The following is a 15,124-nucleotide window of genomic DNA, read 5'->3' as shown; positions in this document are numbered from 1 at the left end:
TGCAGAGATCACTGGAGGGCTCAGGAGTGCAGAGATCTCCGGAGGGTTCAGAAGTGCAGAGGTCACTGGAGAGGTAAGGAGTGCAGAGGTACTTGAGTGTTCAGAAGTGCAGAGCCCTCCAGTGATCTCTGCAATACTGAGTCCTCCAGAGATCTCTGCAATACTGAGCCCTCCAGTGATCTCTGCAATACTGAGTCCTCCAGAGATCTCTGCAATACTGAGCCCTCCAGTGATCTCTGCACTCTTGAGCCCTCCAGTGATCTCTGCAATACTGAGCCCTCCAGTGATCTCTGCAATACTGAGCCCTCCAGTGATCTCTGCAATACTGAGCCCTCCAGTGATCTCTGCAATACTGAGCCCTCCAGTGATCTCTGCAATACTGAGCCCTCCAGTGATCTCTGCACTCTTGAGCCCTCCAGTGATCTTTGCAATACTCAGTCCTTCAGAGATCTCTGCAATACTGAGCCCTATAGGGTTCTCTGCAATACTGAGTCCTCCAGAGATCTCTGCAATACTGAGCCCTCCAGTGATCTCTGCAATACTGAGCCCTCCAGTGATCTCTGCAATACTGAGCCCTCCAGTGATCTCTGCAATACTGAGCCCTCCAGTGATCTCTGCAATACTCAGTCCTCCAGAGATCTCTGCAATATTGAGTCCTCCAGTGACATCTGCAATACTGAGCCCTCCAGTGATCTCTGCAATACTGAGTCCTCCAGAGATCTCTGCAATACTGAGCCCTCCAGTGACATCGTCATTGTCAAACGGAAGGTGGAGGAGCGCAAGGTCTCTAACATCCACCAGCTCCGTGATGTCGTCATGGAGGAGTGGAAGAGGACTCCAGTGGCAAACTGTGAAGCTCTGGTGACCTCCATGTCCAAGAGGGTGAAGGCAGTGCTGGAAAATAATGGTGGCCACACAAAATATTGACACTTTGGGCCCAATTTGGACCTTGTCACTTAGGGGGGGACTCACTTTTGTTGCCAGCGGTGTAGACATTAATGGCGGAGTGTTGAGTTATTTTGAGGGGACAGCAAATTTCCATGTTATACAAGCTGTACACTGACTACGTCACATTGTAGCAAAGTGTCATTTCCTCAGTGTTGTCACATGGAAAGAGAGGATCAAATATGGACACAAATGTGAGGGGGGGTGGAATCACTTCTGGGAGATACTGTAGACCACGGGTATCAAACTGGCGGCCCTCTAGCTGTTGCCAAACTACAAGTTCCATGAGGCCTTGCAAGATCGACAGTTACAAGCATGACTCCCAAAGGCAGAGGCATGATGGGACTTGTAGTTTCGCAACAGCTGGAGGGCCACCAGTTTGACACCCCTGCTGTAGACAATTGTACTGTACACACATGCACTGCACCCCTTTCAGTGTGTCCTCTCGTAACTTCAGACCCGGCCAAGCTGAAAACCAATAAACATTTTTTACTGAAGTTGTTAAAAAGTAACAAATAAACAATTCCCATGGTATTCCTGTACTTGTTCTGTAAAGTGCCCATAGCTGTTCTCCTGGTGGCCCTGAATGCCCACAGCTGTTCTCTTGGTGGCCTTGAATGCCCGTAGCGGTTCTCCTGGTGGCCCTGAATGCCCACAGCTGTTCTCCTGGTGGCCCTGACTGCCCACAGCTGTTCTCCTGGTAGCCCTGAATGCCCACAGCTGTTCTCCTGGTGGCCCTGACTGCCCATAGCGGTTCTCCTGGTGGCCCTGAATGCCCACAGCTGTTCTCCTGGTGGCCTTGAATGCCCACAGCTGTTCTCCTGGTGGCCCTGACTGCCCACAGCTGTTCTCCTGGTGGCCCTGACTGCCCACAGCTGTTCTCCTGGTAGCCCTGAATGCCCACAACTGTTCTCCTGGTGGCCCTAACTGCCCATAGCGGTTCTCCTGGTGGCCCTGAATGCCCACAGCTGTTCTCCTGGTGGCCTTGAATGCCCGTAGCGGTTCTCCTGGTATACCCTGAATGCCCATAGCTGTTCTCCTGGTGGCCCTGAATGCCCGTAGCGGTTCTCCTGGTGGCCCTGAATGCCCATAGCTGTTCTCCTGGTGGCCCTGAATGCCCGTAGCTGTTCTCCTGGTGGCCCTGAATGCCCATAGCTGTTCTCCTGGTGGCCCTGAATGCCCATAGCTGTTCTCCTGGTGGCCCCGAATGCCCATAGCTGTTCTCCTGGTGGCCCCGAATGCCCATAGCTGTTCTCCTGGTGGCCCCGAATGCCCATAGCTGTTCTCCTGGTGGCCCTGAATGCCCATAGCTGTTCTCCTGGTGGCCCCGAATGCCCATAGCTGTTCTCCTGGTGGCCCCGAATGCCCATAGCTGTTCTCCTGGTGGCCCCGAATGCCCATAGCTGTTCTCCTGGTGGCCCCGAATGCCCATAGCTGTTCTCCTGGTGGCCCCGAATGCCCATAGCTGTTCTCCTGGTGGCCCCGAATGCCCATAGCTGTTCTCCTGGTGGCCCCGAATGCCCATAGCTGTTCTCCTGGTGGCCCAGAATGCCCATAGCTGTTCTCCTGGTGGTCCTGAATGCCCATGAGGTAGTCATACCTTATAAAGTTGAGAAAGTCCTTAAGTCCCCAAGTCCATTTAGCAGTGGCATAAGTCCATATCCCCGGAACCCCCAGCTGGGTTCCCACAGGGGATGGTTCAGGGTAAGAAGCATTTCACAAGAAGCATTCTGTTCTTCCAGTAGGGTAGACCTGGAGCCGTACCATCAGCTTATTGCTGCCCCCCAGGGGAGGTAGTTCCCTTCCTTTTTTCAGTGTTTGTCCCAGCAGAGGGCGGTACTTCCTCAAAAAGCCCGGGAAAACCTGGCCAGCAGTGTTAACCCTTACCTCCCAGGGGGGTACCACCTCAGAAGGGCCAGCACAACTAAACAGTGCAAAGAACTCCCTTTAGAATGTACAGTTTTATCAAGGAATGCAAAACCACAGCAGTCAAAAAACATACAAAGCAGCAAACCCCTTGGAAGCATTGACTCCACCCCCATCTCCCAGCAGGCTCCTCCTTGTCTCTCACAGACAAAAAACCTGAACCTGAACCTGAAGTGTCAGCACCAAGAAGCTTCTTCCAGATTCACGCCTTATAATGTGATTTCTGATTCCGGAAGCTGAGACAGGGGAGAGTATTGGATGACACAAGATATGGTGGGACTTCCTGATATTGACACACTTCCAGTATTTGCCGGACAGTAGACCACGCCCTCAGATCAGAATCCCTCCCATCCATCACCAATGTGACGTTTTGACTTTCATTATCAGGTGACCGTTTGAGGACCACCATGACACTGGCCGTCGGTTGGGGCCTGCTCAGCGCTCTGCTAGTCCTGAGAGTCCTGGGAGATGTCCCGGCGGGGGAACTGTCCGAGATCCAGAGTAAGACGATCCAGCTGGTGATGGAGAAGTTCCATCAGAGAGATCTGCAGAGCGGATACAGGATGACGTCCATAGTGAAGGCAGCTGAGGAGGTGAGTTCCGGGGGAGCTCAGAGCATCAGTGTTCGGATTGGCTGGAGGACCTCAACATACCTGTAGGCGGAGTCCTAAAGGACCGATATTTATAGACAATGCTGATCATTGGAATTCCAGTATTGATCGTGAAAATGGTTTTGCTGCCCCGGTAAAATATTTATAGGATTTGTATCAATTATTTGTAGCTGAGAAATGTTGCAGCTCTGATTCACGTTGTCCATGGGGGCCCCTCCAGGAGACGGGAGAAGATTTATTTTATTTGTAAAGGCCGATTGAGCTTTCAGTTTAAATCAACTAAATACATTCCAGGTGCAAATCTGTTCAATAATGTCCTACAGCTGTGTTAGAGTGGCCCCCTGGCCGGTGACACAGGGCCACCCGAGGGGCGGGATCTAGGTGACAGCTGGTCTTCAGTGGAGCTCCTGGAGGGGGAGATGAGCCAGAGATCCTAGTGGCTCCAGTTTACTTTGCTGTAACTTTCTGCAGGTTGTGGCCCTCAGGATCACCCCACATAGGGGATAGCAGAACCGGGATGGCTGCAGTGTGAAGACTGTACACTAGGAGGCAGATAGGAAAGTAGTCAGGTCCAGGCAGCGGACAATGCAGGCAGCAATCAAGAGAGTGGTCAGGTCCAGGCAAGAGACAAGGCAGGCAGAAATCAAGAGAGTTCTCAGATCTAGGCAGGGGTTCAAGCAAGCAGCAATCAAGAAAGTAGTCAGGTCCAGGCAGCGGACAATGCAGGCAGCAATCAAGAGAGTGGTCAGGTCCAGGCAGCAGACAAGGCAGGCAGCAATCAAGAGAGTTCTCAGATCTAGGCAGGGGTTCAATCAAGCAGCAATCAAGAAAGTAGTCAGGTCCAGGCAAGGAACAGGTCAGGCAGCAATCAAGAGTTTAGTCAGGTCTAGGCAAGGGACAAGGAAGGCAGAAATCAGGAAAGTAGTCAGGTCCAGGCAAGGAACAAGTCAGGCAGCAATCAAGAAAGTAGTCAGCTCCAGGCAAGGGACAAGCGAGGCAGCAATCAAGAAAGTAGTCAGGTTCAGGCAGCAATCAAGAGAGTTCTCAGATCTGGACAGGGGTTCAAGCAAGCAGCAATCAAGAAAGTAGTCAGGTCCAGGCAAGGGACAAGGCAGGCAGCAATCGGGAAAGTAGTCAGGTCCAGGCAAGGAACAGGTCAGGTAGCAATCAAGAGTTTAGTCAGGTCTAGGCAAGGGTCAAGGAAGGCAGAAATCAGGAAAGTAGTCAGGTCCAGGCAGAGGACAAGGCAGGCAACAATCAAGAGAGTAGTCAGATCTAGACAGAGGTTCAAGCAGGCAGCAATCAAGGGAGTAGTCAGGTCCAGGCAGCAGACAAGGCAGGCAGCAATCAAGAGAGCAGTCAGGTCCAGTCAAGGGACAAGGCAGGCAGCAATCAAGAGAGTAGTCAGGTCCAGGCAGCAGACAAGGCAGGCAGCAATCAAGAGAGCAGTCAGGTCCAGGCAAGGGACAAGGCAGGCAGCAATCAAGAAAGTAGTCAGGTTCAGGCAGCGGACAAGGCAGGCAGCAATCAAGAGAGTTCTCAGATCTAGGCAGGGGTTCAAGCAAGCAGCAATCAAGAAAGTAGTCAGGTCCAGGCAAGGAACAGGTCAGGCAGCAATCAAGAGTTTAGTCAGGTCTAGGCAAGGGACAAGGAAGGCAGAAATCAGGAAAGTAGTCAGGTCCAGGCAAGGAACAAGTCAGGCAGCAATCAAGAAAGTAGTCAGCTCCAGGCAAGGGACAAGCGAGGCAGCAATCAAGAAAGTAGTCAGGTTCAGGCAGCGGACAAGGCAGGCAGCAATCAAGAGAGTAGTCAAGTCCAGGCAGAGGTTCAAGAAGGCAGCAATCAAGTGAGTAGTCAGGTCCAGGCAAGGGACAAGGCAGGCAGCAATCAAGAGAGTAGTCAGGTCCAGGCAGCAGACAAGGCAGGCAGCAATCAAGAGAGTAGTCAGGTCCATACAGAGGTTGAGGAAGGCAGCAGTCATGAGGGGGGTCAGTACAATCCAGGTCAGCATAGGTCAGGCAACCTCACAGGTAGGTATTATAGCTCTTGGTAACAAGGGGTAGCTGGTGAGAAGACCCGGCACCGGCCACTTCAAAGGCTGGAACCTGAATACCTTTTTGGTCACATGACTCACCGAGAGTCATTTCATGGGACTTCTGGAAGTATTATTGAAGTCCCGGCAGGGATTTTAGAAGTGTTGTTGGAAGTAGAGGCGGGGAACCTGGAAGGACTGGAAGATGTTCTGGAAGTACATTGGAAGCACCGGAAAGGATCCTGGAAGTAACGTTGGAAGTCCTGGCAGGGACCAGCTACAATCTGCCGGTGGGATCAGGCAATGCCCAGAGAAGGGTCGTTGTTGGTGTGTGGGGAAGCAGTGGTCTCTCTGCAGAGGTCTGACACCCTCCTCTCCTGAGACAGAGCTAGAGCTCTCCAATGAACCCTTTTCCTGCAGTATGCTGGCAGGGGACAGGCTTTCCAAGTTGTGGCTGCTTCCTAGAGAAGACGCCTTTTGTTCTGATGCTCCTGGAATGTATTCGGCTGATTTAAAGCGAACGTTCAGTTGGGTTTCATTCAGTATTTTCTCAGGAGTGGCTCCCGTCCTGATGCCGGCACACCAGACATGCGGGTGATCTGAGGGTAACAAGGGTGCACCCCGGTACTGTACAGACAGCCACCCGCAGGAAGGGGCGGACTCTCCATACACTTTGTGGAAACTCCTCCCCACATGCGCTGATTGTTTCCTCGCGGGAAAAGCGGGCGGAGCATTAGAGCAAACTCCACCCCACACCTTCACTATCTTCATCTTCTTACAGACGTATTCAGCCGGCCTGTTCGTCAATGTGGAGTTTCTGGTGAAACAGACGTCATGTCGCAAGCATGACTGGAGCAAACCAGACTGCAAGGCCGTAAAGAACGCAGTAAGTGTCTGACAAGTCTGGCGATTGGTGGGTTATATACCAGGGGGGAGGTATGCGGGGCGGAGTTAAGGCGCCTCTCACTTCTGTGTTCAACATCTCATTTACATATTGCTCCACCCTGTACATCATGTATTGCACACTCCACACGGCTCCACTCTGTACATTGTGAATTAATTACTCCACACTTCTCCACTCTGTACATTGTGAATGAATTACTCCACACTGCTCCATCCTGTACGTTGTGAATGAATTACTCCACACTGCTCCACTCTGTACATTGTGAATGAATTACTCCACACTGCTCCATCCTGTACATTGTGAATGAATTACACCACACTGCTCCATCCTGTACTTTGTGAATGAATGACTCCACTTGCTCCACTCTGTACATTGTGATTAAATTAATGAATGAATTATTCCACACTGCTCCACTCTGTACATTGTGATTGAATTACTCTACTTGTTCCACTCTGTACATTGTGATTAAATTACTCCCCATGGCTCCACTCTGTACGTTGTGAATGAATTACTCTACACTGCTCCACTCTGTACATTGTGAATGAATTACTCTACTTACTCCACTCTGTACATTGTGAATGAATTACTCCACACTGCTCCACTATGTACATTGTGAATTAATTACTCCACACTGCTCCACTCTGCACATTGTGAATGAATTACTCCACACTGCTCCACTCTGTACATTGTGAATTAATTACTCCACGCTGCTCCAATATGTACATTGTGAATGGATTACTCCACACTGCTCTTCTCTGTACATTGTGAATGAATGACTCCACTTGCTCCACTCTGTACATTGTGAATGAATTACTCCACTTGTTCCACTCTGTACATTGTGTATGTGTTAGGCATCCGGGTGTGACCAGAAATGTGTGGACTGACACAGGGAAGTAGCAGGCTTCAAGAACACAGGCGTAGTCAGGGCTGGAGAGGTGGAATGGTCAGGCAGGCCGTTTGGTACTGTTAAGCCGCCTGGCAGAATCTCTAGCAGCCCACCGCACGGACGCCCTCAGGGCGCGGGGTCTAAGTCCCAGCCTGCTGTTCACCAGGGCCCCTGATGGTGGGGATGGACTTGGTGCAGACTGGAACCAGGTTGCGACCCCCGAGTGCGACCTGCGGTGGTAGAGAGTACTGACAGGGGAGTGCAGGAACGGAATCTAATTTGGAAGAGGCAGACAGATACACTGGTCCAATCCAGCCGGATGGATGGATGGTCGGGTACGGTATGCGTGGTCAGACAGGCCGGGTCGGTATTATGCGGGCAGCGAGGTACAAGAGGAGCGAGCTAAGAATGGTCAGGTCACAAGCCAGGTTCAGCAGGGTGCGGGCAAATACAGTACCAGGGATCAGACGGAAGAGTAGTCAGGCAAGCCAGGGGTTAAACAGGAGAAGAGCAGGATCAGGAACAAGCAGAGGTCGGCAACGGAGTATACAGCAACACAGGAACAGGATACAGGGGCTCATGGGAAACATTTACACCAAGGCACAGATCGCAGGCCTGGTCATTCTTTAAATACACCTGCTGCAATCAGCCCCAGGTGTTGGCTGACTGCAGGAGTGAGCTTCTGGCTGCTGAGAGCACCCGCTGGTCAGCCCTGGTACTGCAGCCCACACGGCAGGTGAGTCCCACCACTAGTGCTGAGTCCATTCCTGACAGTATGAATTACTCCACACTGCTCCACTCTGTATATTGTGAATGAATTACTCTACTTGCTCCACTCTGTACATTGTGAATTAATTACTCCACATGGCTCCACTCTGTACATTGTGTATGAATTACTCCACACTGCTCCACTCTGTACATTGTGAATTAATTACTCTACTTGCTCCACTCTGTACATTGTGAATGAATTACTCCACACGGCTCCATCCTGTACACTGTGAATGAATTACTCTACTTGCTCCACTCTGTACATTGTGAATTAATTACTCCACACTGCTCCACTCTACATTGTGAATGAATTACCCCACACTACTCCACCCTGTACATCTTGAATGAATTACTCCACGCTGCTCCACTCTGTACATTGTGAATGGATTACTCCACACTGGTCTTCTCTGTACATTGTGATTGAATTACTCCACTTTGCTCCACCTTGTACATTGTGAATGAATAACAGCACACTGCTCCACTCTGTACATTGTGAATAAATGACTCCACATACTCCACCCTGTACACCGTGAATGAATTATTCTATTCTGCTCCACTCTGTACATCCTGAATGAATTATGCCACACTGTTCCACCTTGTACATTGTGAATGAAGAACTTAATACTGCTCAACTCTGTACATTGCAAATAAATGACTGCGCACCACTCCACTCTGTACATCGTGAATTAATTACTCCACACTGCTGCACTGTTGTCTCATGTAGTAGTTGCTCATGTCCTACTCCAGGCTCCATTCTCGCCCGTGACCTGTATTCACATTGTGACCTGTAATACTATCTGACCTCCTGGTGACATTGTGTCTCCATGGTTTTGTCTCCACAGAAAACCTACAACTGCTTCGGGTGTTACAAGTTTGAATACGACTCTCACGTGGTCATATCTCAGGTTGAAGAATGCATCCTGCCACGACACCTAAATGGGGTAAGTCCCTCATGACAATCCGCTCAGTCTGTCCTGTTGTCAGTTCTCCTGCTTGGCTCAGTTGTTGGGAGTAGGTTCCTGGAGGCTCCTGTAGGTTCCTTTAGGTTCCTCTAGGTTCCTGTAGGTTTCTTTAGGCTCCTGGAGGCTCCTGTAGGTTCCTTTAGGTTCCTCTAGGTTCCTCTAGGTTCCTGTAGGTTTCTTTAGGTTCCTGGAGGTTCCTGGAGGTTCCTGTAGGTTCCTCTAAGTTCCTGTAGGTTTCTGTAGGTTCCTGGAGGTTCCTGTAGGTTCCTCTAAGTTCCTGTAGGTTCCTCTAGGTTTCTTTAGGTTTCTGTAGGTTGCTCCAGATTACTGTAGGTTCCTCTAGGTTCCTGTAGGTTCCTACAGGTTCCTGTACATTCCTCCAGGTTCCTTTAGGTTCCAGGAGGTTCCTGGAGGTTCTTGTAGGTTCCTGTAGGTTCCAGAAGGTTCCTGTAGGTTTCTCTAGGTTCTTGTAGGTTCCTCCAGGTTCCTGTAGGTGGACCTTTATGTCCGTTTTACTTTTTTATGTTTTTTTCTCACATCCTTCAGTCACTGACCATATACACCGATCAGCCATCAGTACATTATGACCCATCGAGGCATGGACTCCACTAGACCCCTGAAGGTACGCTGCGGCATCCGGCACCGAGCCGCCAGCAGCAGATCCTTTAAATCCTGTTAGTTGCGAGGTGGGGCCCCTAGGGATTGGGCTGGATTTTCCAGCACATTATTACAGGATTTATATGGCCCCAACAGTGTACTCAGCGCTTCACAACATGAAGGCAGGCGGTACAATTACAATACAAATGAATACTGGAGGGATTGGAGGGCCCGGACGCTGGAGCTTACAATCTAAGAGGGAGGGTTCAAGAGATACAACAGGTAATACCTGCGGGGGAGGGGCCGATGGACAATATACACGTACCGTTGTTAGGTGGGGACAGGACAGGCCTCTCTGAAGAGATGAGTTTTCAGGGATCGTCTAAACGTGGACAGAATAGGAGATAGTCGGACACATTGGGGTAGGGAGTTCCAGAGGATGGGAGCGGCTCTGGAGAAATCCTGGAGGCGAGCGTAGGAGGAGGAGACAAGGGAGCTAGAGAGCAGGAGGTCTTGGGAGGAGTGAAGAGAACAATTTGGTTGGTATAACAGGGACGTTAAAGGTACCGAGAATGATTGTGGGGATTTCATAAGAGAGAAAGTAGGGAATCCAGGCAGAGAAGTCATCAAGGAAGGTTGATACGGGTCCAGGGGAATCAATTCTTAGAGAAACGGGAGGAAATAAACGTATACGATGTGCCTCAAAAGAGGGAGGCGGACAGAGATGGACGTAGGTAAAGTGCCTGAGAGGTGCATTGTGGGTCTAGGAGGATTTCTACTCCACCTCCCTTCCATCCACTGGGTCTGGAGGAGTCCATAGAAGGCCACCATGGGAGAGGGAAGCAGGCGAAGCCGTGTCGGAGTCGTGCCTCAAAAGAGGAGAGGGACGTGGGTAAAGAGGTGCTTTGTGGGTCTAGGAGGATTCCTACTCCACCTCCCTTCCATCCACTGGGTCTGGGGGAGTCCAGAGAAGGCCACCATGGGAGAGGGAAGCAGACGAAGCCGTGTCGGAGTCATGCCTCAAAAGAGGAGAGGGACAGAGAGGGACGTAGGTGAAGTGCCTGATAGGTGCTTTGTGGGTCTAGGAGGATTCCTACTCCACCTCCCTTCCATCCACTGGGTCTGGGGGAGTCCAGAGAAGGCCACCATGGGAGAGGGAAGCAGACGAAGCCGTGTCGGAGTCATGCCTCAAAAGAGGGAGACGGACAGAGAGGGACGTAGGTGAAGTGCCTGATAGGTGCTTTGTGGGTCTAGGAGGATTCCTACTCCACCTCCCTTCCATCCACTGGGTCCGGGGGAGTCTAGAGAAGGCCACCATGGGAGAGGGAAGCAGGCGAAGCCGTGTCGGAGTCATGCCTCAAAAGAGGAGAGGGACGTGGGTAAAGAGGTGCTTTGTGGGTCTAGGAGGATTCCTACTCCACCTCCCTTCCATCCACTGGGTCTGGGGGAGTCCAGAGAAGGCCACCATGGGAGAGGGAAGCAGACGAAGCCGTGTCGGAGTCATGCCTCAAAAGAGGGAGACGGACAGAGAGGGACGTAGGTGAAGTGCCTGATAGGTGCTTTGTGGGTCTAGGAGGATTCCTACTCCACCTCCCTTCCATCCACTGTGTCTGAGGGTGTCCAGAGAAGGCCACCATGGGAGAGGGAAGCAGGCGAAGCCGTGTCGGAGTCATGCCTCAAAAGAGGAGAGGGACAGAGAGGGACGTAGGTGAAGTGCCTGATAGGTGCTTTGTGGGTCTAGGAGGATTCCTACTCCACCTCCCTTCCATCCACTGGGTCTGGGGGAGGGAGTCCAGAGAAGGCCACCATGGGAGAAGGAAGCAGGTGAAGCCGTGTCGGAGTCATGCCTCAAAAGAGGAGAGGGACGTAGTGTCAGCATGCTTCTGTAATGTTCTGTTTCAAATGCCCCCCAATTCACTGACACACCTGCTTAGCCCCATTCTGTCTGTGCAGTGCCTGCTGACTCGGCACCATCCACAGGCAGCTTTACTCCTCAATAAAACACAGAAGTTGAATTCGATGCAACGGTGAACGGGACCATATTTTGCTCTCTCGTTTAATTTCGACAAAGCAGCTGTGTAATGTGATCTCCCCTCCTCTCTCTATAGGGGCGTCAGGCTCGGAGGAACGAGCTGTGTAAGGAGGTGGAGAAGAAGGTCACTGGGAAGACGAATGTGGGGAAGTACAGCTTCCTGAAGACGGAGTGAGGGGAGGTGAGTGTGATGGAGAGATGAACTCTGTACAATGTTCTATCGATGAATGTCGGTCTGAGCTCCGGGCTGCTGGAACTAAATATCCGTCTCTGACAACCGAGCTCTGACTACCCATGGTAAAGCACGGCTGTGCTGCGGGAGCCATGAGAGAGCCCTCTGCTGGTCAACTTTAGAAAATCCTGCTCCAGTGCTGATCCTATGGCTTCATCCCGCTTCTTGATTCCCTGACCGATCACCATGGCCGGTGCAAGGGGTGGGCAAGAGGGGCGAATGCCCGGGGCGCAGTGGGGATTTGGGAGGTTGTGCTAGAAGAAGCGATTTAGAGGGTGGATTTTTGTTAGGAAGGGGGATTTGGGGGAGGAGTTGTGCTCATAGGAATGACTGGGAGGATTTGTGCTGGTGGGGGGGTTAGTGCTAGGAGAGGGGATTTGGTGGATTTGTGTTGGGAGATGTAGATTTTGATGGGGGGGTTTTAAGGATTTATTCTCAGAGGGGGGTTCTCAGAGGTAGAGGATTTGTGCTAGGAGGGCAGTTTTCGGAGGGAGAGGATTTGAGCTGGGAGGGGGGTTTTCAGAGGGAGAGCATTTGAGCTGTGAGGGGGGTTTTCGGAGGGAGAGGATCTGAGCTGGGAGGGGGGTTTCGGAGGGAGAGGATCTGAGCTGGGAGGGGGGTTTTCGGAGGGAGAGGATTTAAGCTGTGAGGGGGGATTTCGGAGGGAGAAGATCTGAGCTGGGAGGGGGGTTTCGGAGGGAGAGGATTTGAGCCGGGAGGGGTTTTTTTCGGAGGGAGAGGATCTGAGCTGGGAGGGGGGTTTCGGAGGGAGAGGATTTGAGCTGAGAGGGGGTTTTTTGGAGGGAGAGGTTTTGAGTTGGGAGGGGGGTTTTCGGAGGGAGAGGATCTGAGCTGGGAGGGGGGATTTCGGAGGGAGAAGATCTGAGCTGGGAGGGGAGTTTCAGAGGGAGAGGATTTGAGCCGGGAGGGGTTTTTTTCGGAGGGAGAGGATCTGAGCTGGGAGGGGGGTTTCGGAGGGAGAGGATTTGAGCTGAGAGGGGGTTTTTCGGAGGGAGAGGTTTTGAGTTGGGAGGGGGGTTTTCGGAGGGAGAGGATCTGAGCTGGGAGGGGGATTTCGGAGGGAGAGGATCTGAGCCGGGAGGGGGGTTTTCGGAGGGAGAGGATTTGAGCTGGGAGGGGGGTTTGTACTGGAAGAGGGGGAATATTTGCTTGGGGAGAATTTTGGCTTGCAAAGGGAATTGATGTTTAGGGGGTTAGTGTAAAGACTAGTGCTCAATTTTCTTTTTTGGGGGGGGGGGTGATATTTTCTTACACATTATCCATACATTGGGGGGGGGGCTGTCTGGCATCTTTGCCCTGGGCACTAGGTGACCTTGTCCCGGCACTGCCAATAACAAATTGTAACAGATTCTAGGACTGGGGTGGCGGTGTTAGTCAAAGTGTACCTGCACTTAAATCCTCCCTCTGCCCCTCCCCTTCAGTCTTGCACAGGTGTACCAGCTCCTCCCCTTCAGTCTTGCACAGGTGTACCAGCTCCTCCCCTTCAGTCTTGCACAGGTGTAGTGGCTCCTCCCCTTCAGTCTTGCACAGGTGTACCAGCTCCTCCCCTTCAGTCTTACACAGGTGTACCAGCTCCTCCCCTTCAGTCTTGCACAGGTGTAGCGGCTCCTCCCCTTCAGTCTTGCACAGGTGTACCAGCTCCTCCCCTTCAGTCTTACACAGGTGTACCAGCTCCTCCCCTTCAGTCTTGCACAGGTGTACCGGCTCCTCCCCTCCAGTCTTGCACAGGTGTACCGGCTCCTCCCCTTCAGTCTTACACAGGTGTATCGGCTCCTTCCCTTCAGTCTTGCACAGGTGTACCAGCTCCTCCCCTTCAGTCTTGCACAGGTGTAGTGGCTCCTCCCCTTCAGTCTTGCACAGGTGTACCGGCTCCTCCCCTTCAGTCCTGCACAGGTGTACTGGTTCCTCCCCTTCAGTCTTGCACAGGTGTAGCGGCTCCTCCCCTCCAGTTTTGTACAAGTGTAGCGGCTCCTCCCCTCCAGTCTTGCACAGGTGTAGCGGCTCCTCCCCTTCAGTCTTGCACAGGTGTAGCAGCTCCTCCCCTTCAGTCTTGCTCAGGTTTAGCGACTCCTCCCCTTCAATCTTGCATAGGTGTAGCGGTTCCTCCCTTACAGTCTTGCACAGTCTTGGGATGATATAGTCAATGCTGGGCAGGAGCAGGAGCAGGGATGATATAGTCAATGCTGGGCAGGAGCAGTAGGAGGGTTGATATAGACAATGCTGGGCAGGAGCAGGAGCAGGGATGATGTGGTCAATGCTGGGCAGGAGCAGTAGGAGGGTTGATATAGACAATGCTGGGCAGGAGCAGGAGCAGGGATGATGTGGTCAATGCTGGGCAGGAGCAGGAGCAGGTATGATGCGGTCAATGCTGGGCAGGAGCAGGAGCAGGGATGATGTGGTCAATGCTGGGCAGGAGCAGGGATGATGTGGTCAATGCTGGGCAGGAGCAGTAGGAGGGTTGATACGGTCAATGCTGAGCCGGAGCTGTAGGATGGATGTTATGGACAAGGTTGGACAGAAGCAGTGGGGGGGACAATATGGGCAAGATTGGGTTTGAAAAGTAGGAGGGATGATATGAACAATGCTGGGCAGGAGCGGTTGGATGGATGATATGGACAAACTTAGAATACAATATAGACAAGGTTGGGCAGGAGGAGGAGGGACAATATGGACAAGGTTGGGCAGGAGCAGTAGGTGGAATGATATGGACAAAGTTGGGAAGGAGCAGGAAGAGGGATGATATGGACAGGGCTGGACAGGAGCAGTAGAAGGGACATTATGGACAATGCTGGGGCAGGAATGATATTTGGGAATATACAGACAAGTTTGAGGAGAAGCAGGGACAATATGGACAAGGTTGGGTGGCAGCAGTAGAAGGGGCAATACGGACAAGGATGGGTGGGAGCAGTAGAAGGGACAATATGGACTAGGTTGGGTGGGAGCAGTAGACGGGACAATACGGACAAGGATGGGTGGGAGCAGTAGAAGGGACAATATGGACAAGGTTGTGTGGGAGCAGTAGGAGGGACAATATGGACAAGGTTGGGTGGGAGCAGTAGGAGGGACAATATGGACTAGGTTGGGTGGGAGCAGTAGAAGGGACAATATGGACAAGGTTGTGTGGGAGCCGTAGAAGGGACAATATGGACAAGGTTGTGTGGGAGCAATAGAAGGGACAATATGGACTAGGTTGGGTGGGAGCAGTAGA

The 15,124-nt window shown here is 51.9% G+C and overlaps 1 protein-coding gene across 2 annotated transcripts in view; it reads left to right on the top strand.

The window, feature by feature from the left end:
- The window catches only part of RARRES2 (retinoic acid receptor responder 2), a 29,631-nt gene that overhangs the window by 12,842 nt on the left and 1,665 nt on the right, over positions 1–15,124 (top strand). For both annotated transcript variants that reach the window (XM_089664639.1, XM_089664640.1), the window contains exons 2-5: positions 3,259–3,464; positions 6,296–6,400; positions 8,915–9,013; positions 11,740–11,844. In XM_089664639.1, coding sequence (XP_089520765.1) covers positions 3,279–3,464; positions 6,296–6,400; positions 8,915–9,013; positions 11,740–11,838 — 489 coding nt within the window. In that variant the 5' untranslated portion in view covers positions 3,259–3,278 and the 3' untranslated portion in view covers positions 11,839–11,844. The remainder of the gene's footprint in view (positions 1–3,258; positions 3,465–6,295; positions 6,401–8,914; positions 9,014–11,739; positions 11,845–15,124) is intronic.

This window comes from Staurois parvus, unplaced genomic scaffold (genome assembly GCF_062004578.1).
Source record: "Staurois parvus isolate SC_StPar_1 unplaced genomic scaffold, SC_StPar_1.0 ptg001976l, whole genome shotgun sequence".
Lineage (NCBI taxonomy): Eukaryota > Metazoa > Chordata > Amphibia > Anura > Ranidae > Staurois > Staurois parvus.
The sequence above is the reverse complement of the archived record's forward strand: the minus strand, read 5'-3'. Positions and strand labels throughout refer to the sequence as shown.